This window comes from Pongo abelii, chromosome 14 (genome assembly GCF_028885655.2).
Source record: "Pongo abelii isolate AG06213 chromosome 14, NHGRI_mPonAbe1-v2.0_pri, whole genome shotgun sequence".
In the NCBI taxonomy this organism is placed as follows: Eukaryota; Metazoa; Chordata; class Mammalia; order Primates; family Hominidae; genus Pongo; species Pongo abelii.
Genome location: NC_071999.2, coordinates 50,945,888 through 50,972,868, shown reverse-complemented (window position 1 = coordinate 50,972,868; position 26,981 = coordinate 50,945,888). Strand labels below are relative to the sequence as shown.

General features: G+C 35.8%; 1 protein-coding gene across 17 annotated transcripts in view; it reads left to right on the top strand.

Moving 5' to 3' along the window:
* The window catches only part of ZC3H13 (zinc finger CCCH-type containing 13), a 97,125-nt gene that overhangs the window by 46,608 nt on the left and 23,536 nt on the right, over window positions 1-26,981 (top strand). For all 17 annotated transcript variants that reach the window (XM_024230862.3, XM_024230866.3, XM_024230855.3 and 14 more), the window contains 4 exons: window positions 2,578-2,775; window positions 16,747-17,057; window positions 20,065-20,529; window positions 25,055-25,246. In XM_024230862.3, the coding sequence (XP_024086630.2) occupies window positions 2,578-2,775; window positions 16,747-17,057; window positions 20,065-20,529; window positions 25,055-25,246 (1,166 nt within the window). The remainder of the gene's footprint in view (window positions 1-2,577; window positions 2,776-16,746; window positions 17,058-20,064; window positions 20,530-25,054; window positions 25,247-26,981) is intronic.

Here is a 26,981-nt window from a genome sequence, read left to right as displayed (position 1 = left end):
GGTAGAGGCGGGGTTTCACCATGTTGGTCAGGCTAGTCTTGAACTCCTGACCTCCTCACGATCCACCCACCTTGGCCTTTCAAAGTGCTGGGATTACAGGTATGAGCCACCTCACCCAGCCTGAACAACAATATTTTAAAAGAGAAAAGAGTTCAAATGGAAAATCACAGAAAAGGACAGGTGTAGGGGTCTGAGGTGGACAGATCACTTGAGCCCAAGAATTTGAGACCAGCCTGGATAACGTGACGAAACCCTATCTCTACAAAAATACAAAAATCAGCCAGGTGTGGTGGTGTGCACCTGTACTCCTAGCTACTCGGGGCTGAGGCATGAGGATCACATGAGCCCTGGGGGTCGAGGTTGCAATGAGCCATGATCGTGCCACTGCACTCCAGCCTGGGCAACAGAGCGAGACACCATCTCCAAAAAAAAGAAGAAATCAAAAAATAGCAGAACAACAAGATTGCCAAATTTAGAATTAGCAAAATGAGTACTACTTTAAAAATTACTGAATATAAAGACAGATTTAAGATCCTGGAAAAGCAGGAAAAGTGGAAATGACAGAAATCTAACATGGAGGAGAGATCCAGGAGATACAGTAACTGTGTAATAAAGAGAACTACAGAGACTTGGGTCATAAGAGAAAGTTATGAAATGAAAATAGAAGAAATTGAGTAAAAAGTTTGAAGTTTCAGATTGAAACAGTCCATTTAGTGCTGGAAAAGATTTTTTGAAAATACCTGGACTTAGTGAAAATCTTTTTCTGGTGAGTAATTTTCAAGGGATAATGTTCATAAGCATGCCAACAGAAAAACCAGCTTACCTGAATAGTAAAAAAATCGATTTTCTTTGGACTTCTTACCTGCAATGTTAAATGTTACGAAATATTTTAACTAGAGCTCTGAGGTAAAAGGATTTTGACGTGAAAATGCTATATTCAGTTAAACTGTTGTTAAAGTAAGAGGCGAAGATAGCCAGTTTTGAATGTGTATGGGATCAAAGTTATACCACTTACTTAAAATTACTTAAATTGCCAAAAAGAGGCACTTAAAGAACAAAATCTGTACCCAAAAATCAATTACAAGTAGATTAAAGACAAATGTGAAAGGCAAAATTACAAAATTTTAGGAGACCATCTTTGTGACCTCAGAGTTGGTAAAAATTTCTTAAAGAAGATTCAGAGATTTATGATGAATATATACTGACAATGGTTGGTATTTCATTTGTAGATGATGTAATTGTGTTTTTTGAACAATGATGAAAACCTGGAAGCCACCTGAAAAACTATGAAATTGTTTTAAAAAGTTTTGGAGCATCTATTCAAGGAAATTCTATACAGTCAATAAAAATGATTACCTAAATCTGCTTTTTTTAAAAAAATTTTATTTTGAGATGGAGTCTCACTCTGTCACCCAGACTAGAGTGCGATGGCACGATCTTGGCTCACTGCAACCTCTTTCTTCCGGGTTCAAGTGATTCTCCTGCCTCAGCCTCCGGAGTAGCTGGGATTACAGGCACCACCATCATGCCTGGCTAATTTTTGTATTTTTAGTAGAGATAGGGTTTCACCATGTTGGCCAGGCTGGTCTCGAACTCCTGACCTCAAGTGATCCACCCACCTTGGCCTCCCAAAGTGATGGGATTACACCATGCTCAACCTAAATCTACTTTTTGTTACAGAAAGATGCTCACACTATGTCTGTGTTCAGTATTTTAAAATTTTACAAAATATTGTAATAGGATATCCCATGAATGTATGTGACACACACACACACACACACACACACACACACACACACACGTAGAGTTACCCATTTCCAATGATGAGAGAAAATAGTTGTGACTATATATATATATGATTTGCACATATTTTCTCCCATTCTATAAGTTGCCTTTTCACTTTGTTGATTGTGTCCTTTGACATGCAAAAGTTTTAAAATTTGATGTGGTCTCATTTGTCTATTTTTGCTTTGTTGTTATCTGTGCCTTTGGTGTCATAGCCAAGAAATCGTTGCCAAGTCCAATGTCATGAAGATTTTCTTCTATATTTTCTTTTAGGATTTTTATAGTTTTTGCTTTTATGTTTAGGTCTTTATTTTGAGTTAATTTTTGATCTGGTACAATATAAAGGTCCAGCTTCATTCTTTTGCATGTGAATACCCAGTTTTAAATGAGTAGACAGAGAAAGTAAGATATATGGCAAAAGTATGTAAATATTCAAGATGTTAAAAATAGTTCTCTTTGAGTAGTAGAATTATAGGTGATTTTTACTTTCTTTGTCTACTTTTCTGTCTTAAAAAAAAACAGTTTTAACAGTCATTGTATTAACATCTTTTCTGAAAGTGTCTTCCTATTTCACCTCTATCTTTTCTCAGAAACCTGCCCCTTTAAAGTTATCAAGTAAATTAATTCTTCAGCCATTTCTGTTAATTTTTTTTTCTTCTTGATATTGGTTAGTAGCATACAAAATAATAAAGGGCAAGTAATATAAAGGAACGCTACTGTTTTTAAGAAGGCTTTAAAAAATATCCTTTTAGCATATTTGAACTTCTAATGATAGCTTTGTGTTACCTTCAGAAATTCAAAAACCAACCAAAATAAAAAGAAAGGACCACGTACTCCTAGTCCACCCCCTCCTGTACCAGAAGATATTGCTCTGGGGAAAAAATACAAAGAAAAATATAAAGTAAAAGACAGGATAGAAGAAAAAACAAGAGATGGAAAGGACAGAGGACGAGATTTTGAACGACAAAGAGAAAAGAGAGACAAGCCAAGGTAAGTAGAATTGTATGTTTTTAACAGTATTAACTTTTGTAGAATATAGAATATTTACTTTTCAGAAGCTTTTGGGCATTAGCATATTGGGTTTTTTAGTTTTGTTTACAATAGTGTGTATATTTATTTTAATAATTCCCGTAATAATTATCTGTTGTGAGTCATGGATAATTCAGTAAGCATTAACTTTGACAATTTATTTTTCAGTTTTTTTATTGTGGTAAAAAAAACACAAAATGTACCGTCTTCATCATTTTAAAGTTTATAGTTTGGTAGTGTTAAGTATTTTCACACTGTGAAACAATTCTGCAGAACTTTTTCATTTTGCAAATCTGAAACTCTGTATCTATCAAAAAATAACTCCCCCTTTCCACCTTTTCCCAGCTCCTGGTAACTATCATCCTATTTTGTTTCTGTGAATTTGACTGCTTCAGATACCTTATATAAGTGGAATCATACAGTGTTTGTCCTTTTTGACAGGCTTATTTCACTTAGCAGAATGTCCTCAGGGTTCCTTCTTGCTGTGGCATGTGACAGGATTTCCTTCCTTTTTAAGGCTGAATAATATTTGATTGTATGTATATGCCACATTTTATTTATCCATTCATCCATTTGATGGATGTTTGAGTTCTTTTACCTCCTGGCTATTGTTGATAGTGCTGCTACGGGGCATGAATGTGTAAATAATCCCTTTGAGACCCTGCTTTCAGTTCTTTTGTATATATACCCAGAAGTAGAATTGCTGGATCATATGATAATTCTATTTTTAATTTTTTTGAGAAACCTCCCTACTGTTTTCCATGGCAGTTGCACTGTTGTACATTCCCACCAACAGTACACAAGTGTTCCAGTTTCTCCATACCTTCACCAACACTTATTTTGTTTGTTTGTTTTATAGTTGCCATTCGAATAGGTGTGTTTATCTCATTGAGGTGAGGTGTTATCCCATTGAGGTTTTGATTTGCATTTCTCTGATGATTAGTCATGTTAAACATCCTTTCATATGCTTGTCGGCCATTTGTATATCATCTTTGGAGAGATGTCTTTCTAATTCTTTACCCATTTTTTAATTGGGTTATTTGATTTTCTTTCTGTTGAGTTCTAAGAGTTCGTTATATATTCTGGATATTAACCACTTAACAGATAAGATTTTAAAATATTTTTTCCTATTCCTTATGTTGCTTTTTTTTTTTCACTCTGTTAATTGTGTCTTCTTGACATGCAAGAGAACGGTTAACTGAAGACTTCAGAGTTCTTAAGTATGTTTTCTTAAACTATACTCTGTATTTTACTCAGTCCAGCAGGTGTGTTTGTGAAAATTACATGTAAATGTTTTTGGTGATTGACATTCTATCAGTAAAGCCTTCAGTTTTCCCTAATGGTTCTTTGTACTTTTATTTTGGTATTTTGACTAAGAAGTCTCTGAGAGTTGGTTCTTAACACCTGTTGCTAAGTAGTTTATCATTTAAATGGTAAAAACATTTGTATTATGAGGAGTTGAATATTACACAGGGTTATCCTTCATTTTCCAGCTTTTCTCCCTGGTTATCCCTAATTGGTATGCATAGGACTCACCTGTTACTTAGTATGTAGACCAATCTGAACTTGGTTTTTAAATTTATTTTTATTTTTTATTTTTTCGTCTAAGGACATGAAACAACAGAGCTAGGAATACTGGAAGATTATATAAATACTTGATCTGCATGCACTGGAGTTCTAAAGCCATATGTGACAAGACATTGGAAAAAGACATTTTGGTTTAGGAAGAGTTAATTTAATTACCAAGGTTCTTAGGTGGGGCCGTTATTTTCATTTGTCTCCATTACTCTGAATGAAGAAATTACAGGCGCACCAATTTTATTGAACCTCACAGATGTTGTGTATTTTTACAAATGGAAGGTTTGTGGCATCCCTGCATTAAAGAAGCTTATCAGTGCCATTTTTCCAATAACGTGCTCACTTTGTGTCTCTGTAATTCTTGAAATATTTCAAGCTTTTTCATCATTATTATATCTGTTATGGTGGACTGTGATCAGTAATTGTCGCATTACCATTGTTAATTGTTTTGGGGCGTCATGAACTGCACCCATATAAAACAGTGAACTTAATCTGCAAATGTGTGTATTCTGACTGCCCTACTGACTGGCTAGTCCCCTGTCTCTCACCATCTCCTTGGGCCTCTCTATTCCTAATTTCAACAATATTGAAATTAGGCCAACTAATAACCCTACATGTAGTGGCCTCTAAGTGTTCAAGTAAAAAGGAAGAGTCTCTTACTTTAAACCAAAAGCTAGAAGTGATTAAGCTTAGTGAGTAAGGCATATTGAAAACTTAGGTGGCAAGCTAGATCTCTTGTGCCAGTCAGCTAAGTTGTGAATGCAAAGGAGAAGTTCTTGAAGGAAATTTAAAGTGCTACTCCAATGAACACATGAATGAGAAGAAAGCAAAACAGCCGTATTGCTGATGCGGACAGAGTTTGAGTGGGCTGGATAAAAGATCAAAGCAGCCACAATTGAAATCAGCCACAACATTCCTTTAAGCCAGAGTCTAACCCGGAGCAAGGTCCTAACTCTCTTTAATTCTTTCGAGGCTGAAAGAGGTAAGGAAGCTGCAGGAAAAAAGTTTGAAGTTAGCAGAGGTTACTTCATGACATTTAACGAATGAAGCCATCTCCATAGCGCAAAAGTGCAAGATGAAGCAGCACAAAAGTGCAAGATGTAGCAGCACATGCTGATGAAGAAGCAGCGGCAAGTTATCCAGAAGATCTAGATAAGATAATTGATGTTGGCCACACTAAACAAATTTTCAGTGTAGTTGATACAGCCTTATTGGAAGAAGATGCCATCCAAGATGTTCATAGCCAGAGAGGAGAAGTCAATGCTTGGCTTCAAAGCTCCGAAGAACAGGCTGACTCTCTCTTTAGAGGCCAGTGCAGCTGGGGGTTTTAAGGTGAAGCCAGTGCTCATTTACCATCCTGAAAATCCTAGGATTTTTAAGAATTATGCTAAATCTACTTTGCCTGTGCTCTTAAGTGGAAAGACAAGCATGGATGACAGCACATCTGTTTACAGCATGGTTTACTAAATATTTTAAGCCCACTATTGAGACCTATTGCTCAGAAAAAAAGATTCCATTCAAAATACTACTGTTTATGATGTGCCTGTTTACGCAGGAGCTCTGATGAAGATGTAAGGGGAGATTAATAGTTTCATGCCCACTAAGACAAAAGGCACCCTACAGCCCATGGATCAAAGACTAATTTTTACTTTTGAGTCTTATTTAAAAAATACATTTTATAAGGCCACAGCTGCCATAGATAGTGATTCCTCTGATGGATCTGGGCAAAGTAAATTGAAAACTTTATGGAAAGGATTTACTGTTCAAGATGCCATTAAGAACATTTGTCATTCACAGGAGGAGGTCAAAATATTAATAGTTACAGGAGTTAAAAGAAGTCAATTACAACTTTCATGGATGACTTTGAGAAGTTCAAGACTTTATTGAAAGAAGTAACTGCAAATGTGGTGGAAGTAGAAAGAGAACTAGAATTAAAAGTAGATCCTGAAGATGTAACTGAATTGCTGCAATCTCAGATCAGACTTGAATGGATGAGGTGTTGCTTCATATGGATGAACAGAGAAAGTGGTTTCTTGAGATGGAGTCTACTCCTGGTGAAGATGCTAGAAACATTTTTTAAATGACAGTGACACCAAAGAATTTAGAGTATCACATAAACTTTGTTGACAAAGCAGCAGCAGGGTTTGAAAGGACTGAGTCCGGGTTTGAAAGGATTGAATCCAGGTTTGTTTTTTGTGTATGTGTGTGCTGTTTTTTTTGTTCTCGCTGTAACCCAGGCTTAAGTGCACTGGCGCAATCTCAGCTCACTGTGTCTCGCTATTACCCGGGCTTAAGTGCACTGGCCCCATCTCAGCTCATTGTAGCCTCCACCTCCCGTCAAGTGGTGAAGTGATCCTCCCACCTCAACCTCCCAAGTAGCTGGGCTTACAGGCATGCGTCACCATACTGAGCTAATTTTTAAAATTTTTTTGTAGAGATGAGGTCTCGCTATGTTGTCCAGACTGATCTCGAACTCCTGGGCTCAAGTAATCCTGCCTTGGCCTCCCAAAACATTGTAGTTATAGGCTTGAGCCACCATGCCCAGCCGACTCCAGTTTTGAAAATTCTACTGTGGGTAAAATGCTAGCAAACAGCATCACATGCTACAGATAAATCTTTTGTGAAAGGAAGAGTCAATTGGTGTGACAGACTTCATCATTGTCTTATTTTAAGAAATTGCCACAGCCTCCCCAGCCTTTTGCAGCCTTCATCCTCGTCAGTCAACGGCCATCAGCATCAACATAATACCCTTACCCAGAAAATGGTTACAACTCTCTGAAGGCTTAGATGATTGTTAGCATTTCTTTAACAATAAAGTATTTAAAAAATTAAATTATGTACTTTTTTTTTTTTTTTGAGATGGAGTTTCTCTCTGTCACCCAGGCTGGAGTGCAGTGGCGCGATCTTGGCTCACTGCAAGCTCCATCTCCTGGATTCATGCCATTCTCCTGCCTCAGCCTCCCAAGTAGCTGGGACGACAGACGCCCACCACCACGCCAGGCTAATTTTTTTTTTGTATTTTTAGTAGAGACGGGGTTTCACCGTGTTAGCCAGGATGGTGTCAATCTCCTTACCTCATGATCCGCCCATCTCAGCCTCCCAAAGTGCTGGGATGACAGATGTGAGCCACCATGTCCAGCCTGTACTTTTTTAGATATAAATCTATTGTACAATTAAAAGACTACAGTATAGTGTAAACATAACTTGTGTGTGTACTAGGAAACCAGAAAATTTGTGTGGCTCACTTTACTGTGATATTTGCTTTATTGTGGGAACCAAACCTATCTTTCTGAGGTGTACCTGTATTAATTTTAAAACTAAACAGTATCTTTGTCACTGTCTTCAGTTTGATAAGGAGTGTAATTAAAGGTTAATGTCTAAATTTCTTTTGGAAAAAAATGCCCTTTAAAAATACTTTAAATGTCATAATGGGCGTATTAGTAGTGTTTTGTTTACTAGGAGGTGTTGTGCTTAGGTAAAACTGCTAATTCATTCATCCAACAGTTACTTAAATACCTGTTCTAAAGCTGGTATTGCAGCAGTGAGCAAAAGTATTTCCAAAAGTTTTGTTAGTACAGGTAGAAGTAATATAGTGATGGGGTGTGTGTGTGTATGTGTGTGTTTGTAAAATAGTGTTTCCAAATACGTGGGTTTTGGCTTTGGGTTTTTTTTTTTTTCCTTCAAGTATGACCCACTAGGCTTACTGGATATAAGCGGTTGCTTAACATTTCTTAAAGGATGGCTCTCTATTGAGTTACCCATTTACATGGCATAGGAGATGCAACAATGCTACACCATCCTCTGACTTTAAATCCTTCTAGCTGTTCTCTGTGTCTCAGTTGTCCAAATTCAAAAATAAATTGTAACAGTTAATGCTTACTCAATTATCCATTACTCATAATAGTAATAATTGTGTCTCAGTTGTCCAACGTTCTGTATCAGGTGCTTCTAACCCGAAGTCCATTGGTGGATTTTAAGGGTCTACAAGCTTCTTGAGTTATGTATAAAACTTTGCCTGTGTATGTGTTTTGGTGAGGGAGAGTGCCCATACCCTTCTAGAAAAGTTCACGATTTTCCCCTCTCCGAAAAAATGTTAGAATCATGAATCATTCTTGAAGCCTAGGACACTAACCTGATGTCAAGGATTTGAGTACTTTCCTCCCAAACTGTCATTGGCATGTCAAGTTTGTTAAAAATGTACTCTTCCCAGAGTATTTATAAGTTTAATATGAAATTCTATCATGTGGTTAATTTTTAATTGAATAATTTGGAGACTTCAGCTCTTAAATGAATGTTATTAGTGTCTTCCAACTTAACTTTACTCAGCTTTGATTTATTTATTCATTGTTGATCAAAACCTGAGTACTACTCATTTACGCAGAGAGAAAGCCTTATGGATTTATTACTGTGCTTTCAGAAAATATAGCAATTTCCCATAATATTTTTTTAAAATAAACTTTCCATGACCTACTCTTTACAGAGAAGAGTAAAATACTATTTCTGCCCCCCTTATCCTCAGGGAATACATTCCAAGACCCCCAGTAGATGCCAGAAATGGCAGATAGTGCTGAACCTTGTATATACTATGCATGAATTTCTTTTTGTTTATTCATAATTTCATGTATAGACTATTCCTTCTTATTGTAGATTTTTGCAACCTCAGCATACAGTTTTTCTTCTTAAGAACTTTCATGTTTTCACTCAAAGGAAGTACTTTATGGCTTTTTTTTTTTTTTTTTTTTTGCATATTCAAATTGCCAGCATCACTCCTCTTTGCACTTGGGGCCATTATTAAGTAAAATAAGGGTTACTGGAACTGCATAATTACTGTTATTGCCGAACTGCAAGTCAATCTGATAACTGAGATGGCTACAAAGTGATCAGTGAGCAAGTGCATACAGTGTATAGTTGCTGGACAAAGGGATGATTCATGTCCAGGTTGGGGTAGAGTGGAACGACAAAAGATTTCACTGTGCCACTTAGAACTGTGTGCAATTTAAAACATATGAATTGTTTATTTCTGGAAGTTTCCGTTAGTATATTTGGACTATGGTTGACCAGGGAAAGCAAAACAGCAGGTAAGCCGGGCCTATTGTAGTGGGAACCCAACAAACTAAACTAATTTTTTTTTCCTGTAAATTGTTTAGAAGAGATGTAAATCAAAGGGAAATTAAGTTTATTTTAGGTATTTAGTCAGAAAGATAATTTTTGAGGGGAATACTCTATGTCAGTATTCCTAACCTATTATGTCTAGATAATCCTAAATTGAATATGTGTAATGATCTTTTGGTAGATCTGTAATATTTGCTTTTATCAGTGTACTCACTTATATTAGTATGTGTTCTTTATAGTTTCCCATGCTAAATCAGGAAAGTAAACTAATACATTAGTAGTATTTTAGGAACAAGGGTTTAAATGCAAAATCTTCTTGGATAGTAATCAGAAAAATTATCTGACAATTGCATGTAGCTCATTCTGCCAGATACTTTGGTTTCATTATGATTCTACTGACAGGTGATATGTTTTAATCATAATGCTAGGTTGTAGGACTTTGTGGTCAAATGAAAAAATAGTACTCAGAGCATAGCTAACTAAAAAAACAATCATTCCAACACAATTACCTGAATGTAGAAATCTGCTTATTACTTGATAGTAGTTGGATCAGGTTGTTGTTGTATTGCTATAAAGAAATACCTGGGACAAGGTAACTTATAAAGAAAAGAAGTTTAATTGACTCATGGTTCTGCAGGCTGTACAAACATGGCTCCAGCATCTGCTTCTGGTGGGGCCTCAGTTTACTAGGAGGAGGTGTGCTGAAGTAAAAGTGCTAATTCATGTATTCATCCAACAGTTACTTGAGTACCTGTTCTAAAGCTGGTATTGCAGCAATGAGCAAAAATATTTCCAAAAGCTTTGTTAGTACAAGTAGAATAATGTGGTGGGGTGTGGGTGCATGTGTGTAAAATAGTGTTTCCAAATATGTGCGGTTTGTAATATAGCCAAACATGGTTATATTGCACACTAAGCTTATGAAAGGCTTGTGTTAAGAATGAAATCATGTTATAAACATCAAAACAACTCATTCACAATGGATAAAAAAGAAGCCTTTCACATTTAGTCAAGTTAACCAAGGCTTGGACTCTCTTTAGTAGGTGTGATGTTGGGAAAATTTGTTGAATTCAGGAGAGAAACTCATATCTAGAAAGAGTTTATGACCATAAATAATTGTACTTTTAGCTTCTGTCCAACATGCTTTGCAAAATTGGAGACTTGAGGAAGGCTGTTCTCAAGTATTTTCAGAGAGGTTTTTAGTAGCAGCTGGTGGTTCGGAAGTTTAGTCCTATTCCAATAATTGATTCAGTCAGAAATGCATAATACAGAGTCAGTTCTGTAAAGAATGTAGGGCTGTGTTATAATGACATTAATAAAATAGCCTCCACCTGCGCTGTCAAAAATCCATCCTAATCTGGCTGTGGTTTGGTGCCAGGTGGTGGCATTTTTTTTTTTTTTTTCCACTGATAGTTAAATGACTGTGGGAAGAATTTTGGCTCCTGTGACTAGATGGGACTTCCAGGCCATTGGCAGGGATTTCAGAAATCTCCCTTGCTTGGCACCCAGTGGCCTGATCTGGGAAGGTATTATGTCTGGGAAATGCAGACTGGGGACTTCTGCACCTTCGTCTTCCAAAACTGGATTACCTACTGTTTCTTGGCCTGGTTTGGTCCTCTGCTTCATATTCTTGCCACCCTGCCCTATCCCCAGCAGAAAGTAGTAACTTTTACTGGTTCCACCAAGCGGAAGGAGCCAGTTGTCTTATGCCAATGTGTGTTGTTTCTGGGTTTTATTGTATTTTAAATATTGATTCTCTTACTCTGGGAGCTTAAAAACAATCCACATGTGTGTGGCAGGAATACCAGCTATTTGTCTTTTTCTAACCCTTGATCACATTGGTAGGTACAGTTTTTAGTTCAAGCCATGTTGTTGAATAAGTCTATGTAGGGCTCTTACCTTGAACCATGTTTCACAAAAGTATTAGTTGTTAAATTATTCTGGATTTGAATAGCATTAAAGGATGGGCTAATTTAAGGGTTGTCTTTAACATTTTTTATTCTGAAATTGAAACTTTTGAAATTACAGTTGACCCTTGAACAATGAAGAGGTAGCGGGATCAACCCCTGTGCAGTTGAAAATCCTTGTATAACTTTTGACTCCCCCCAAACTTAGCTACTAATAGCCCACTGTGAACTGGAAACTTTACTGATAGCATAAACATTTGATTAACACATATTTTGTATGTTATTTGTATTATATACTGTATTGTTATTACAAAGTAAGCTAGAGAAAAGAAAATGTTAAAATCATAAGGAAGAGAAAATATATTTACTGTTCATTAAGTGGAAATGGATCATTACAAAGATTGTCCCTTTGAGGAGGCTAGGAGAAGTGCAAAAAGGAGGGGTTCTTCTTGCTATCTCAAGGCTGGCAGAGGCAGAAGTAAACTCACACGTAAGTGTGGACCCTGTGTTGTTCAAGAGTCAACCATACTGCATTTGTGCATGCAAAAATGAAATCTGAACAAAATTATTAGTACCTTAGTGAATATTTTCTTGTATTATCTAGAACTTATATGAGGTTTTTTTTTAATCAAATCTGTTTTACAAGTATCATTATGTATTTATGGAGGAGTGATCTTTTAAAAGATTCCCACAGACAAATGTCCTCCTAGTTCTGTAAGATTGTTCAGTTAGAAATGATTCCCTTTCCAGGGAGTATTTACCCTGCTGCAAAAAGAATAGCAAGCTACTAGGTGTAAAACAAATCACACAAAAGCGTTTTCTTTTTTCATCTTACATTTTTATTTAGACGAGTAAGATCTTGTTATATTTTAAATGGCACTTACCTGCCTAACACTCTCCAGTGCTTTCTTTCATGCTTAGAATAAAATCCAGACTTTTACCATGACCTGTGGCCCACATCTGGCTCTGCCTGCTTTCTGATTCCCTCATGAGACTCTGTTCTCTCGTAAATTGTGGTTCCACTTGGCTTCTTTCTATTCTTATACATCAAGATCCCTCCTACCTCCTTTGTGCTTATTGATCCTAAAGCCCTTCCCTCAGATCTTCAGCACTTGGCTCAAATATATCCTCTAGTAAAGGTCTTTTCTTTACCAAGCAACCTGGAGTAGTCACCCTGACATAGTTTTTGTGTTTTGTGATCAAGGGTTAGAAAAAGACAAATAGCCGGTATTCCTGCCACACACGTAGATTGTTTTTAAACTCCAAAAGTAAAAAGCACATACTTTTTGTGGTTTTTTTGAACCTAACAGTTCTATTTTGTTGTCCTTTTGTATAAACGTTGTTACATTAATTAGCAGAAATTATCTTGCTTTGTCGTTGTTGGTTTGCTCCCTAGACCATAGACTCTGTTACTAGATAGACTGGTTTCCAGTCCTCCCTCAATGTATTAGTCAAGGTTTTCCAGAGAAACTGAACCAATAGAAGATATGTCTAGAATGAGATTTACTTAAGGAATTGGCTTATGCAATTATGGAGGCTATAAAGCCCTATGATCTGGCTGCAAGCTGGAGACCCAGGAAAGCTGGTGGTGTAATTCAGAAGCGTGAAAGGTAGAAAGCTGCCTCCATTCAGAGTGTAAGACCTGAGAAGCAAGGGCAGATCAACGTTCAGCTCAAGCAGTCAGGCAAACAGATAATGTAACCTTCCTTCACCTTTTTGTTCTGTTCAGGCCCTCAGTAGATCGGATGATACACACATTGGTCAGGGCCATCTGCTTTACTCAGTTTACTGATTCAAAAGCCAGACTCTTTTAGGAAGCCCTCACAGACGTGCCCAGAAATAACGTTTAGCCAGATATCTGGGTATTCCATGACCCAGTTAACCCAGTTATGCCAGAAGTTGCAAATTTTTTTGTGAAAAATCAGACCTTGGCCATGACCTTGAGCAGTAGGATATAAATAACTCCCACAAGCTTAGCATTATGCCTAGGCATAAATGGATTAAGTTGACACATAAAATTAACCATCACATTCAATTACCTTATTAGATTGTCATAAAGATTAAGTGAGTTAATATATGACAAGCACTTAAAATAGTGTCACGCATATAGTAGCAATATATGTTACTTGCTATTATTAATGTCATTACTATTATTATGTTAGTGGTTTTGTTTTCTTCATTTCTGTATCCTCATTGCCAAAAATAATACTTGGAGCTTAGTATGTGCTCACTTAATATTTGTTGAGTGAATTAAAATGATTTAATAAGTATAAACTTCATATGTAAAATAATAGAACCTAAATATTTCTACTTGTGAAATGTGTATTATGTTGTATTTTATCACTGAAAACAGAGATGATTTTGGTAGTGCCCATATTACCTTTGTTTTTTAAAAATATATACATTTTACATGATTTTAAAAGTTAAAATATGAATGTTAGTGCATTATGTAAGCATATTTTCATATTTGAGAAATAGAAACCGTTTTTTGAGAGAAACATTGGTGTTACTATTTTTTAAGTCTGGGGTAAACCTATTAGTTTGCAGGTGAAATTACTTGCATCTTGAATGAGAGGAGTTTTTATTTTTAATTTCTTAACTTTTCACGTTTTTTCCCAAAATGAAATATACCCTGAATATTCTCCTTCCACACCACATCATATCCTAATTATAGCAGCACTAAAAAGTGTTTGATTGGGATCTAGTCAGACTAAAGATCAACTTTCCCTGTACACAATAAATCACAGTGCTCTTGCTTACATTATACAGGTTTTTGTTTTAAGGTATTAAGCTTCTCTTCATTAAATAAACTTTCCTTTTTTCTTTATTTGAATTTCAAGTTTCACTAATTTTTTTCCCTCAGATAAGAAACCAACCAATTATAAAGCAGAAGACGAATTAATCTGAAGTTACTTCTATTCTAAGTGGAAATGTACTTTACTATAGCTCTGTAATAGTCTATAGCCAAAGTACTATTAATTTTCACCAGACTTCAAGACAGTTTCATTACTTCGAATCATACCTTTTATATATGCAGAATGGACATAGGTGAAGGTTGAGTAAGAAGAAAATATGATTAAAAAGTTGAAGCAATTATTTGACAACACATTAGTGTTCTGACCTTAGTGTGATAGCCTGATTATCCTAAGTTTGAAGTTTTTTCTTCCATGCTATAGCCATTAAGTTGAATAGAAACATGATTGGACCCTAATGTGTTTTTTAAAGGTAGTATATATGAACTGTTTTTTTTTTTAAGTTTTATGAACTAATAACTCAAAGCTATTGTAGACATTCTTGAAATAATTTTAAGTATACCCCAGAAATAAACACAGAAGTAACCAAAATATCAGTTCAGTGGAGAACCATTCATTCTTTCATTTTTTAAATTGACGAGAACCGTCAAGCATGGTGGCTTATGCCTATAATCCCAGCACTTTAGGAGGCTGAGGCAGGATGATGGCTTGAGCCCAGGAGTTCAAGACCAACCGGGGCAACATAGGGAGACCTCGTCTCTATAAAAAATAAAACAAAGTAGCTGAGTGTGGTGGCATGTGCCTGTAGTCCCAGCTGCTCAGGAGGCTGAGACAGGAGGATCACTTGAGCCCAGAAAGCCAAGAGTACAGTGAGCCATGATCATGCCACTGTACTCTAGCCTGGGTGACAGTGAGACCTTGTCCCCCCCATCCCCCAGAAAATTTACTAGAACCTAATGACATTGAAATTGAAAACAACCAGACAATACCGACTCTAATTTTTACTCTTGCAGTGATTTTTCTATTCAGTAGGATGCGTTTAGATGGGCATTGATCATAAATGGTTTTCCAAATTTGGCTAAGACCCATTGAGTATTTCCACTCATATTAGCTGTTAAGTTAATAAATTTCTACTGAGAGTCAATTAAATTTCAGTAGCTTATGGCATATCTTTTTATGTTAGAAAGGAATCACTATTTTATTAAAAGTATAAAGCTTTAATCAAGTCACAGAAAACTTGATGTTTAAGTGAGTATAGTGTTCTAGTTAGCTGACTTTTTATTTACCGTCACCCAGAGGTATTTTTATTTACCTGAATTCTTTTCTGCATATTCTTTCTAATATATTAGATCACTTTCCTGACTTAGTAACATAATTTATAGATTGAAACCTTTTTTTGATAAAAGGCGTCATTTATAAACAACATAGTTTAAGGTAATGGTTCTCAACTGGGGGTGACTTTGCCTGGTAGAGGACATTTGGCAATGTCTGGAGTAATTTTTTATTGTCATAACTTGGGATGGGAGGGATGCTACTGGCATCTAGTGAGTTGAGGCCAGGGATGCTGTTAAACATCCTGTATATAATGTACAAGACACTCCCCCTCCTCCAAAGAGTTACCCAGTACAAAATGTCAGTAGTGCTAAGGTTGAGAAACTGGTTTAGAATTAGTAATGATTTGTGCCATCATTGCACATACTAAAAAAATATTTATCATAGACACTGAAGATAATTACAGAAATACTTTGACTTAAAAAATCAGAATTTTTTTGAATAAGCTTTTAGCTCTTGAGATGATTGCTTTGAGGAATATTTATCTGGGCATGTCTAGAATGTTATTTTTTAAACATTATTTCCTGCTGCTTCTTAGTTATTGCACAAAAGTTTGGACAGGACCCAGGTATAATAGACTCCAGGAGTGATTCAGATGTGCTTAATGATCACATCTGTTTCATGAGGTTATGTGTTGTTTCTCTGGTAGCAGTGAAAGAAAATGATTTGAAGGGAATAGGGGAGGCCTTAGTTGAACCAAGAACTATGAACTAACTCTCAGTTTGTGCTGCCCACAGTGAAGGCAGATTACTTAAGACAGTATATATTTTGTTATCCTTTCCTTAATTCTAGGATTGCCTTAGCTGATGCTAGCTCCCCTTTTCTCATAGCCATGAATTTACAGGCATTCTCAAAGCCACTTTCTCTCTAGATCTCAGTAGTATGTTTTGCCATAGTTTGTGGGTTTTCTCCCTCTAAGTACTTGTTCACACTGTCAGAGATTATCAGAGTGAATTCCATACTTTAAGTTAGGGTAGATGGTGTATGTTGGAAAATGCAGTGTACTTGGGCACCAAAGCCTGGGAGAAAAGCACCACATATCTCTTCTTGAACTGTTGCTTCTAGTTAACTTAAAGTTAAGTCACGTCATTAAAAAAGTGACTTACTTAGAATTTTACAGCATTGTGAATTAAAATTTATCCTGAAGTTATCGTCTGTACTTTCACATTCACTTTTTTGTTTTTAAAGATTTTCCTTTGGCTAGAAATGAAGCTCTTTAATACATGTTTTATTGTTATTGTTTTCCCTTGTAGGTCTACTTCCCCAGCAGGACAGCATCATTCTCCTATATCTTCTAGACATCACTCATCTTCCTCACAATCAGGATCATCTATTCAAAGACATTCTCCTTCTCCTCGTCGAAAAAGAACTCCTTCACCATCTTATCAGCGGACACTAACTCCACCTTTACGACGCTCTGCCTCTCCTTATCCTTCACATTCTTTGTCGTCTCCCCAGAGAAAGCAGAGTCCTCCAAGACATCGCTCTCCAATGCGAGAGAAAGGGAGACATGATCATGAACGAACTTCACAGTCTCATGATCGACGTCATGAAAGGAGGGAAGGTGTGTACTGTACTTCGATTTTTTAGTTGAAAAATTGAACATCCAGCTTTATTGTAATAAGAGATGGAGAAAGGCTTTGCTATGTTAAGTCTTCTGTAACACACAGACTAGAATTCTTGAGGGCAATAGGAGATGCTTAACAACATGGGAATGTTAACTATTAGGTGTATACAAGTTGGCATTTACAGGTATGCTAAGCTGGTGCTTTCTTTAGTTAAGATGTTCTGGCCAGGTGCAGTGACTCACACCTGTAATCTCAACACTTTGGGAGGTCGAGGTGGGCGGATCATGAGGTCAGGAGATTGAGACCATCCTGGCTAATACGGTGAGACCCCGTCTCTACTAAAAATACAAAAAATTAGCCGGGCATGGTGGCATGCACCTGTAATCCTAGCTACTCGGGAAGCTGAGGCAGGAGAATTGCTTGAACCTGGGAGGTGGAGCTTGCAGTGAGCCAAGATCGCGCCACCATACTCTAGCCTGGGCAACAGTGCAAGACTCCATCTCAAAAATAATAACAATAATAATAATAATAATAAAAGATGTTCTGCTGAGTAAGTACTCTCAAGTTCTAGAAGTTTTTGGCCATCTGATTCTTAGAGCATCCTTTTCAATTGCTGAGTTAATGTCTTTTGAAAACAAGGAGGTGAAGGGAAGAAAAGCAACAAATCAGAGAGCATAGTTTGAAAGCATCAGAAGTCTTTTGACAAAGGAGTGAGGGCTGGGGGGAATTGTAGAAGGTCATTGCAAACCAAGTCATCAAATTTCTAGGTCATAATAAAGAAGTAAGTAAAGCAGTTTTCCTTTCTAGATCCCTGAGAATTAAGTTAACTTTGGATTTGCTACTCCCTATTCAAGCTGAGATTTTATTGTTACCTGGCAATAAAACCTGTTTAATAGCTCTCATCTCTTTTTTACTTCTTGTCTAAGCTTCTGGTCTTTGTAGATTTAACTTAACAAGTCTGTTTTCTAACTTCTCCTGTGTTCGTTTTTTAACATAGTAAGTACTCAGGAAATGCTTACTTGCAACAACATTTATATTTAATATGCACTTTAAGCGCCTCTCGGTGAGTGGAGTACAGCAGTCTCCTATGAAACATGTTGAATTTAGTATTCTCTTCCTATCAACAGTGCAAGCAATAATCAGTCGGGTTCTTTTGTTCAAGAAAATGGCGGATGAGAATGATATTCAAGAAAATAGGCAGGGACTGGAGAAAGCACCTATTTGATAGAATTTTTTTTTTGTATGTATGATTTTGGAACTAGGTCAGCATAGCAGTATTTATGAAACATTGGTAAGATGGGAAAATTCTCTTATATTGTACCTTTCTATAAATTTTAATAAGATATTTAACAACTAGAGTTGACCAGGAATATAGTATTTAATGACTACTTAATTGAATGAAAACTCCATTAACATTATTAAACATACTAATGAAGGGAAAATATAAGCATTTGAGTCTCACAGGAATGCTTGTGTTAAGAAGGGACTTAAATCATAGGCGTTTTAAGTTCTTTGTAAGGAAGATGTCTGTTTAACCTTCCATACGGGAGATTTAGCAGGCAATTGTTCCTCTCTATTTAGATGTCATTTTCTGAAATAAGGATAATTTCGGTGGAAGGATAGGGAGGTAGGTAAAGAAGAAAATACAGTACCTAGACATATTTGTAAAGACAGATGGGCACATCATGAGAAAAAGATCTAGCACTAAGTGAACACATTTTCAGGTACAGTTGGTATTGGGAGAGGAGTAGAAGTGAAAGATATGCACAGAAAGGGATGGAGATATGTCAGATCTTTGCCTCTTGCCTTTGTCCTTAAACAGGATTTGTGGATATGGATATATGGACAAAGGAATTGGTGGGGGAGATAGGTTATTGATGAGGGTCTGAGGGCCTTGTGGTTACAAGATGTTTGGGTCCATGAGAAAGTCTGTGGGCCTAGCCACTAGGGACAAAGAGAAAAGGAGGTAAACTTATAATGTTTTGGGCATGAGGCTGCTAGAGTTGCCAAAATAGCCTCAGACTAGGGCAGTTCCAGGGTGTAAGAGCAACTTGCAGAAGAATCTGATAAAAAGGGCAGAATTTATTCTTTGAGGTTCTCTTGTTAATTCTTTGGCTTCATATCAGATTTGTTATAATCAATTTGTGCCCTTTCTAAATATATGTAAAGAGTGGTTTCTAATCTTTGCAAATTATGGGGCTGACTAAGCCATCTAAGTTTTGGGCCTCTATTTCTTTATTATAAAATGACATGGTTTGTTCAGATAATCAGTGTGGTTCAGTCCAGCTTTTAAAAAGTGCAAGTATTTATTTTTTTTGTATGAAATGCTTTTTTGTTTGTTCATTTTAAAGAGAAAAAGTCTCATCTTACTATGTTGCCCAGGCTGAACTCAAACTCCTGGATTCAAGCGATCTTCCTACCTCAGCCTCCCAAGTAGCTGGCACTGTAGGTACATGCCACTACACCCAGCTAGAAAATGCTCTAAGTAGAGAAAGCCTTAAAGACTTGCACACATGAGTGTTACACCATTAAACAGTGCAGGAAAAGAGAGTGAATAACAGTATCACTCAACCAGCTAGCTTACTAACCATAGGCTGCCCTAAAGTGCTTAAGTACATTTGAGGAGGTCACATATGGTCTAGTTTAGCCTATCTTAACAGTTGATAGAAAAGATTAAAGTAACTGAAGTGTCTTTGTATCTAAAAGTGGTTTCTGAAAAGTAAGCCATCAATGATAGGAGATGAACTTATTTGTTTCAGTTGTTTAGGATCTGTAAGTATAGGTAAGTTGGAGCAGAGGAAATTCATGTTCAGAGTTTATCTAATGAAGAACATTGTTATCAAGTGTTAATTATCTTTGGAATTTTAGCTTCTTATTTATTTTTTGCAAAGAACATGAATTGTCATTGTAATAAAATTTTTAAAGTTCTGTATTAAGTATGTTTTCTAGTTTCCTGAAACTTTGTAAAAGCAATTACAGTCGATTTCCAAAATTGCATTACAGATACTAGGGGCAAACGAGACAGAGAAAAGGACTCAAGAGAAGAGCGAGAGTATGAACAGGATCAGAGCTCTTCTAGAGACCACAGAGATGACAGAGAACCTCGAGATGGTCGGGATCGGAGAGATGCCAGAGATACTAGGGACCGAAGGGAACTAAGAGACTCTAGAGACATGCGGGACTCAAGGGAGATGAGGGATTATAGCAGAGATACCAAAGAGAGCCGTGATCCCAGAGATTCTCGGTCCACTCGTGATGCCCATGACTACAGGGACCGTGAAGGTCGAGATACTCATCGAAAGGAGGATACATATCCAGAAGAATCCCGGAGTTATGGCCGAAACCATTTGAGAGAAGAAAGTTCTCGTACGGAAATAAGGAATGAGTCCAGAAATGAGTCTCGAAGTGAAATTAGAAATGACCGAATGGGCAGAAGTAGGGGGAGAGTTCCTGAGTTACCTGAAAAGGGTAAGGTTTTTGACTTGTCAATGAACTATATCTTATATAGAAAGTATAAAATCTCCTAAGATTTCTAATATGTTGTTTCTTACATTCGTTATCATTTTGTCACAGTAATTTTTAATTAATTGAACTTGTAGTCTTCCTTATAAATTCCTAATTGGAATTACTAGTTAAAATAGCAAAAGATAAATGGAGCTTGAGCTAGACCCCCCCAATTATATCCAGTCATGCCTATCATCTTGATTAATGTGGAACACTAAGAAAATCACTATCAGACAAAAAAGTAAAATCACGAGGAAGTTGCTTTCTGTTAAATAGGTATAAATATGATAAAATGTTCATTAAATTAAAGTAGGATTAAAGTGGTGGGTTTTCAAAATTGTTGGCATCAGAAATTACTGATTTGTGTATTCTTCAGTATTTGTACTTGCTTCAGACCCTGTCAAACTGCCACATGTCATTATCTTGAGCCATTTTTCTTTTCATAAAAAGTATTTGCCATCACCCAAATGACTTAAATATATTGTAACTACTTCCAAACTGCTGAGACTTAATTATCATGACGTCTCTTTACCTCCACCTGCTTTTCTCCTCTCTCCCCAAACACTGCTGCAGAACTTTGATCACTTTTATTCTTTCCATTGGTCTGTTAGTCAATCCTTGGTCAGTATTACAGCTTCATATTTGTGTTGAGGGTCCTTTAGCTTCTTTGAGCTGCCTTATCTTTTCTTGACCTTTTACTTTTTCGTATCAATTTTAGAAAACAGTTTTTAATTTCATAAAAAAACTGTTGGATTTTTATTTCAATGCATTAACTTAATCAATTTATAATATTTCCCATTAATATTTTTTACATTTTTTTCCTGGGTATCCTCTGTTTTTGTTGCCATTGTAAATAGTACTTTTACATTTTGTAAGATAAAAAAATTTTTAAATTATGCATTTACATGGTTCAAAATTTTGAATGTGTAAAAGAATATATAGTGAAAAGCCTCCGTTGTACCCTGACCACTCTTTTGCCAGCTTTGTATATATTCTTCCCAGAAAACATTTTACACAAGCAAATATACATCCATTTGTTTTCCCCTCTGGTTTTACAAAAATAAGTTTTAAAAACACTGGAAAAAACTATGTACTTTTTTATATCCTACTATTTTCAACTAGTAAAAATATTTTTCATGTCTTTCTTTGTGGTAAACAGCTATTTTCTTCTTTTGGCACTTGTTGTCTATTGTAGAATATACCATAAAGTCAGCAAGTGCTGCATTACTGGGTATTTTGGTTTTCCAATCTTTCTCTCTTTCAAACAGTGCTTTAGTGAATAACTGTGTACATATGTTACTAAATGGTGTCTTTTAAAACATTGCATTTTCTTTTTTTTTTGCACGTATTAAACTCTTTATTGCAATTTGCTGTCTTGACAAATCAACTGTATCTGGGCAACAGGCAAAATGAACATATGGGCCAGTTACAGTTATGTCCCTGTCAACCATTATTATAGACTGTGAATATCAGGTGTTTACCTAAGTAAGAACCTTAAGGTTAAATAAGTGGATTTTTCTCTTCTGTCAATAACCCAGGATTTAGCTGTTTTCTTTTCTTTTTTTTTTTTTTTTTTTTTTTGGTAGGTTTTATGGAATTTTCGTTTTTGTTTTTTTTTAAATTTTTTTATTTATTTATTAATTTACTATTATTATACTTTAGGTTTTAGGGTACATGTGCGCAATAAAACATTGCATTTTCTAATGCTTTGTTGGTATGTGGAAATGGTAATTGGCATTTGTGTATTAATCTTACATTTAAATGATGTTGCTGTATTTTCTTGATCTAATTAGATTCTCTTAAAAAATTTTCCTAGGAACAGACTGATTTGGCTCTTCTTTTCTGATTATTAATTTTCTGTCAGTAACCTGCTGAGCATCTTTATCAATACAGTGTTAAATATAAGTAGAGTGGGCTTTGCTTTGTTTCAGATTTTAAAGGATTGTTGCTGGCATTTTATTACTAAGTCTGGTGTTTATAGATTTTTTGCAGATACTTTTTATTGTGTTAAGGTTTAAGTTCTCTCCCCCCATTTTAGTTGTCAGAAAATACTCTGTTGAGTGTCAGTCCTTTGGGATATGTATTTGTTAACTCTTATTTTGTGGCTCAGTGGTCTGTTTTTGTAAGTGTTCTGCATATGCTTTCAAAGGAGTTGCATTTGTAATGGTTGAATGCAAAATGTTTCTCTAAGATAAAGTTTGTTTAACTACACTTTCAAATCTACATGTAATTTTTCTTAGTCTGCTTGTTCTGTCATGACAGAGAGGTTGAGTTCAGTCTTCCACTATCATTGTGGAATTTGTAGATTTGTTGATTTCTTCTTATAGTTTGATCATTTTTTTATTTGAATATTTTGAGGCTTTGCTGTTAGGTACACGTAAGATGAGTTATTTATTTCTTTATTCATTATAGAATGACTGTTTATGCCAGGTTCAGGTTGAGCATCCCTAATCTGAAATGCTCCAAAATCTAAAACTTTTTAATGTTTTTTTGTTTTTTTTTTTTTTTTTTTTTTACTGTAGCCACTAGCAACTCTGATAAAATCCAGACTTTTTGAGAGCTGACATAACACTCAGAGGAAATGCTTATTGGAGCATTTTGGATTTCCAATTTTTCAGATTAGGGATGCTGAACCAATATAATGCAAATATTCCAAAATCCAAAACACCTGTGGTCCCAAGCATTTCGGATAAAGGGCATTCAGCCTGTATTTTTCTTGAAGATTGTTTTGCTGGCAGCTGTCTTTGGTTAATATTTGTTTGATATATCTTTTTCCATCCTTTCAGGCTTAATTTTTTTTTAAATGTAACTCTAAACAACATATAGTTTTAGACAGATTAAATCTCCTCATTGTATCTTCTTTCATTCTTAACTTTCAAATTTTTCATCTCTATCTGTTTCGCCTCTAGGTCATATTCTCAGGCCTAACTTCTAGTTTACCAATTTCTTCTTAGCTGCGTCTAATCTGATGGTTAATCCATTCATTCCTAGATGTTATGTGTAGCCTTTTTGTAGTCTTTAAAAATGTTTTAAATTTTTTCTTCCTGGCCTTTAATTATTAAAATATTTTTCACAGCTATTTTGATTATTAAAATACCCATAGAATCATGCTGTAATTCTTTTAGGTCTCAAAAGCTTGTTACATTTATATTCATGGTGTTTTTGTTTGTTTTTTAAATCTTGGGGAAGTGCTTTTTGATTCTGGCTTTGGGTGGGTTCGTTTGTCATATGTTCTTTTAAGTTTGGAGTGAACTCATCTTTGTCAAGATTTATCTATGGTAATTCTAAGAGGTTGAGGGTAGGGCCCTCAGAGCTTCTGTCTTTGTTTTTGCCAGATATTCCTAAATTATCACAGCCCCAGTTGTTTCTTTCTCTACTCCTAACCCTCGCTGCCCAAAAAAAGTTTTTTTAAATTTCATTTTGTTTTGAAGTAATTAGGAATTCACAGGAGATTGCAAATAAATGTACAGGGAAACTTTGTTTATCCTTCTCCCAACTTCTTCAGTGTTAACATCTAACATCTTACCTATAACATAGTATCAAAACCAAACAATTGACATTGGTACAATCCATAGAGTTTTTTCAGATTTCACCAGTATACATGCACTTGGGTGTGTGTCTGTATGTAGCTTCATGCAGTTTTATCATGTGTAGCCCATTTCCATAGTCAAGATACTCATCTATAACATCCTAAGATTCCTTTTTATTACCCCTTTATAGCCACAACCCTCCCCTGACCCCCGGCCCCGACCCCTGGCAACCTCTTATGTGTCCTTTATTCTGTAATTGTCTCGTAAATGGAATAATGCTATATGTATCCTGTTGAGATTGGCTTTTTCACTCAGCATAATTTTTTCTTGGGGTTCATCCAAGTCGTTGCATCTATCAGTCATTTATTTTTATTGCCGAATAGTATTCCACGGCATGCATGTGCCACAGTTTGTTTAACTGTTCATCCATTGAAAGACATTAGTGTACTTTGCAGGTTTTGGCTGTTATGAACAAAGCCACTGTGAACATTTGTTTCCCACATCTGTTAATGAAAATTTTCACATACAATTTAATGTTGTCATTAACCTTGGTGTTCTATGTTGGGATGTTTTCACTGTAAACTGTATTTAAGCAATAATATGTACCCATTTTTTCTTTCATTATTTTTATATATCTGTGAATTAGATATGAAGAAATAGTTTTTATTTTTTGTTTTTTTGGGGGGACAGGTTAATTTTAATGAATCTTATTATTTTATGATTTTATCGTATGACTTTTATATAGATAGGGAAAACTGGGACTTTGTCTACTCAGGTCAGTCATTGGACACCTTGGTTGTTCTGATTCATTGCTTGATACTCTTTTCAGGAGTGATTACCACACTTTGGAATATTAGATACATATATATTAGTGGTTTTTAGGAGGAAAGATTGTGACTGATGAAATCTGTTGAATAAAGTGTATGTGGTAAACATTTGTGTGTCTATCCTTTGTTTAGGAAGTCGAGGCTCAAGAGGTTCTCAAATTGATAGTCACAGTAGTAATAGCAACTATCATGACAGCTGGGAAACTCGAAGTAGCTATCCTGAAAGAGACAGATATCCTGAAAGAGACAACAGAGATCAAGCAAGGGATTCTTCCTTTGAGAGAAGACATGGAGAGCGAGACCGTCGTGACAACAGAGAGAGAGGTTTGTCAAACAGAATTTTATTAAATAGTGAACAATATCAATTGGGCGAATTGTTTTTTGAAACAGTTACCAATTTACTTTTTAATATAAAATATATTTTAAGGCTTGTGCTTGATGACACATTTGAAACTATTATATATACTCATATAATCTTTGCTCACATGGTTTAGGAGGGATTATGTCAATAGCTAGTGACCAGTACCTACTGGCAACAAAGTGCAAAAACTTGGGTGCCCTGCTGTGTGTCTCTCATCTTAACCAAATAGCTTACAAACCTTTAAAGAATGTAGATGGTTGGGTTCTATTCCAGGCAATTCTGATTCAAGAAATACCTAAACCTTCACATCTGAGTATCCTGGCTAGTCACTCATTCGCTATGATCGATAGAATTTTATAAGGACTTCCAGAAAGGAGCAATAAAAAAAAACTGATGATAGGGCTGGGGATTGTTTAGAGAAATATTTTATTTGTATTCTATCCTGAGAAGATACGGTATTTGCTTTAGCTAATTTTACATTCTTATATGTCTTAAGCTAAAACTTTTTCTGTTTATCTGTCAGATGATCCCTTAAATCAATTTTGAAGCAAGATTACTAGGAAGCACTTAAGGGTTGTAAATACTTTCTTTGGCAAGCTTTTATTTCTGTACTTATTAGGGCCTTTAAACATTAAAAATTTTATGAAGGTCTTACTAACCTTGGCTGAAGTAAGGTTCACTATAATGCTGAGATTAATGTAGCATGAAACTTGATGGCCCAGAGAATTGAATATTGATACTTTACTATGGGCTGAATCAAAGAGGTAATATTATGTCTTGATTGGTTAGTAGTGGGAGAAGAATAAAGTTTCTAAGGCATCGTCTACTTTTGGGAGCATAGATAGGATCAGAAGTAGGAGAATTGATTGGGTGGAGTTTGTAAGGTAAGCCTAATGCATTTTGGTTAAAAGATGTGTAGAATTTCCTTAGTTACAGATAGGGCCAGAGTTTCTGTGTTCTGTGTTGATATCTGAATTTTTTTCTTCCCTGGGACTTTTAGAACTGGTGATGCTTTTTTTTAAATCTCTTTTTTCCTTTTTTTCTATTTTCATATCCTTGCTCAGATTTTTCTCATCTCATGCCTGAATTCAATAGTAACATTTGGTTTCAATCTTATGGTTAGTTCAACCAAATGTATTGATCTTCTGCTAGGTGCCAAGAACTTTGTTAGTTGCTTTACATATATTCTGACTTAGTCTTTACAATATCCTTGTAAGTGTAGTTATGATAAAATAATTCATGTTTTCACAGTTTTGGGGATTAGATCTAAGAGTAGTAAGATTACAATATTATAGAGAAGTAGGTTCCAGAGCTGGAATTCAAACTCAGGTCTTCTGACCAGAAGTTCAGTTCTCTATTTTAATTTTACTGTAACTACTTCAATAATTATCAGATGTATGATTGAAATAAAGATATTTTGGAGGCTAATGAATATTTTACAAATATTTGTTGAGTACCCATGTCAGGCACTTTGCTGGGCACTTGAGGTACAGTAATTTCTTGTCCTTGTAGAATTTAATGGAGAGAGGGAAGAACTCCCCACCCAAAAAAGCAAAATGTGATAAATGCTTCTACTGTATATAAAAGTTCTGTGAGAAGACAAAGGAGCAAACACAATTCTGAGCAATTCCAAGAAAGCTGCCTAAAGAAGTGACATCTGAATTAGGGCCTGAAGGATAAAAGGAAACTATAGAAGGA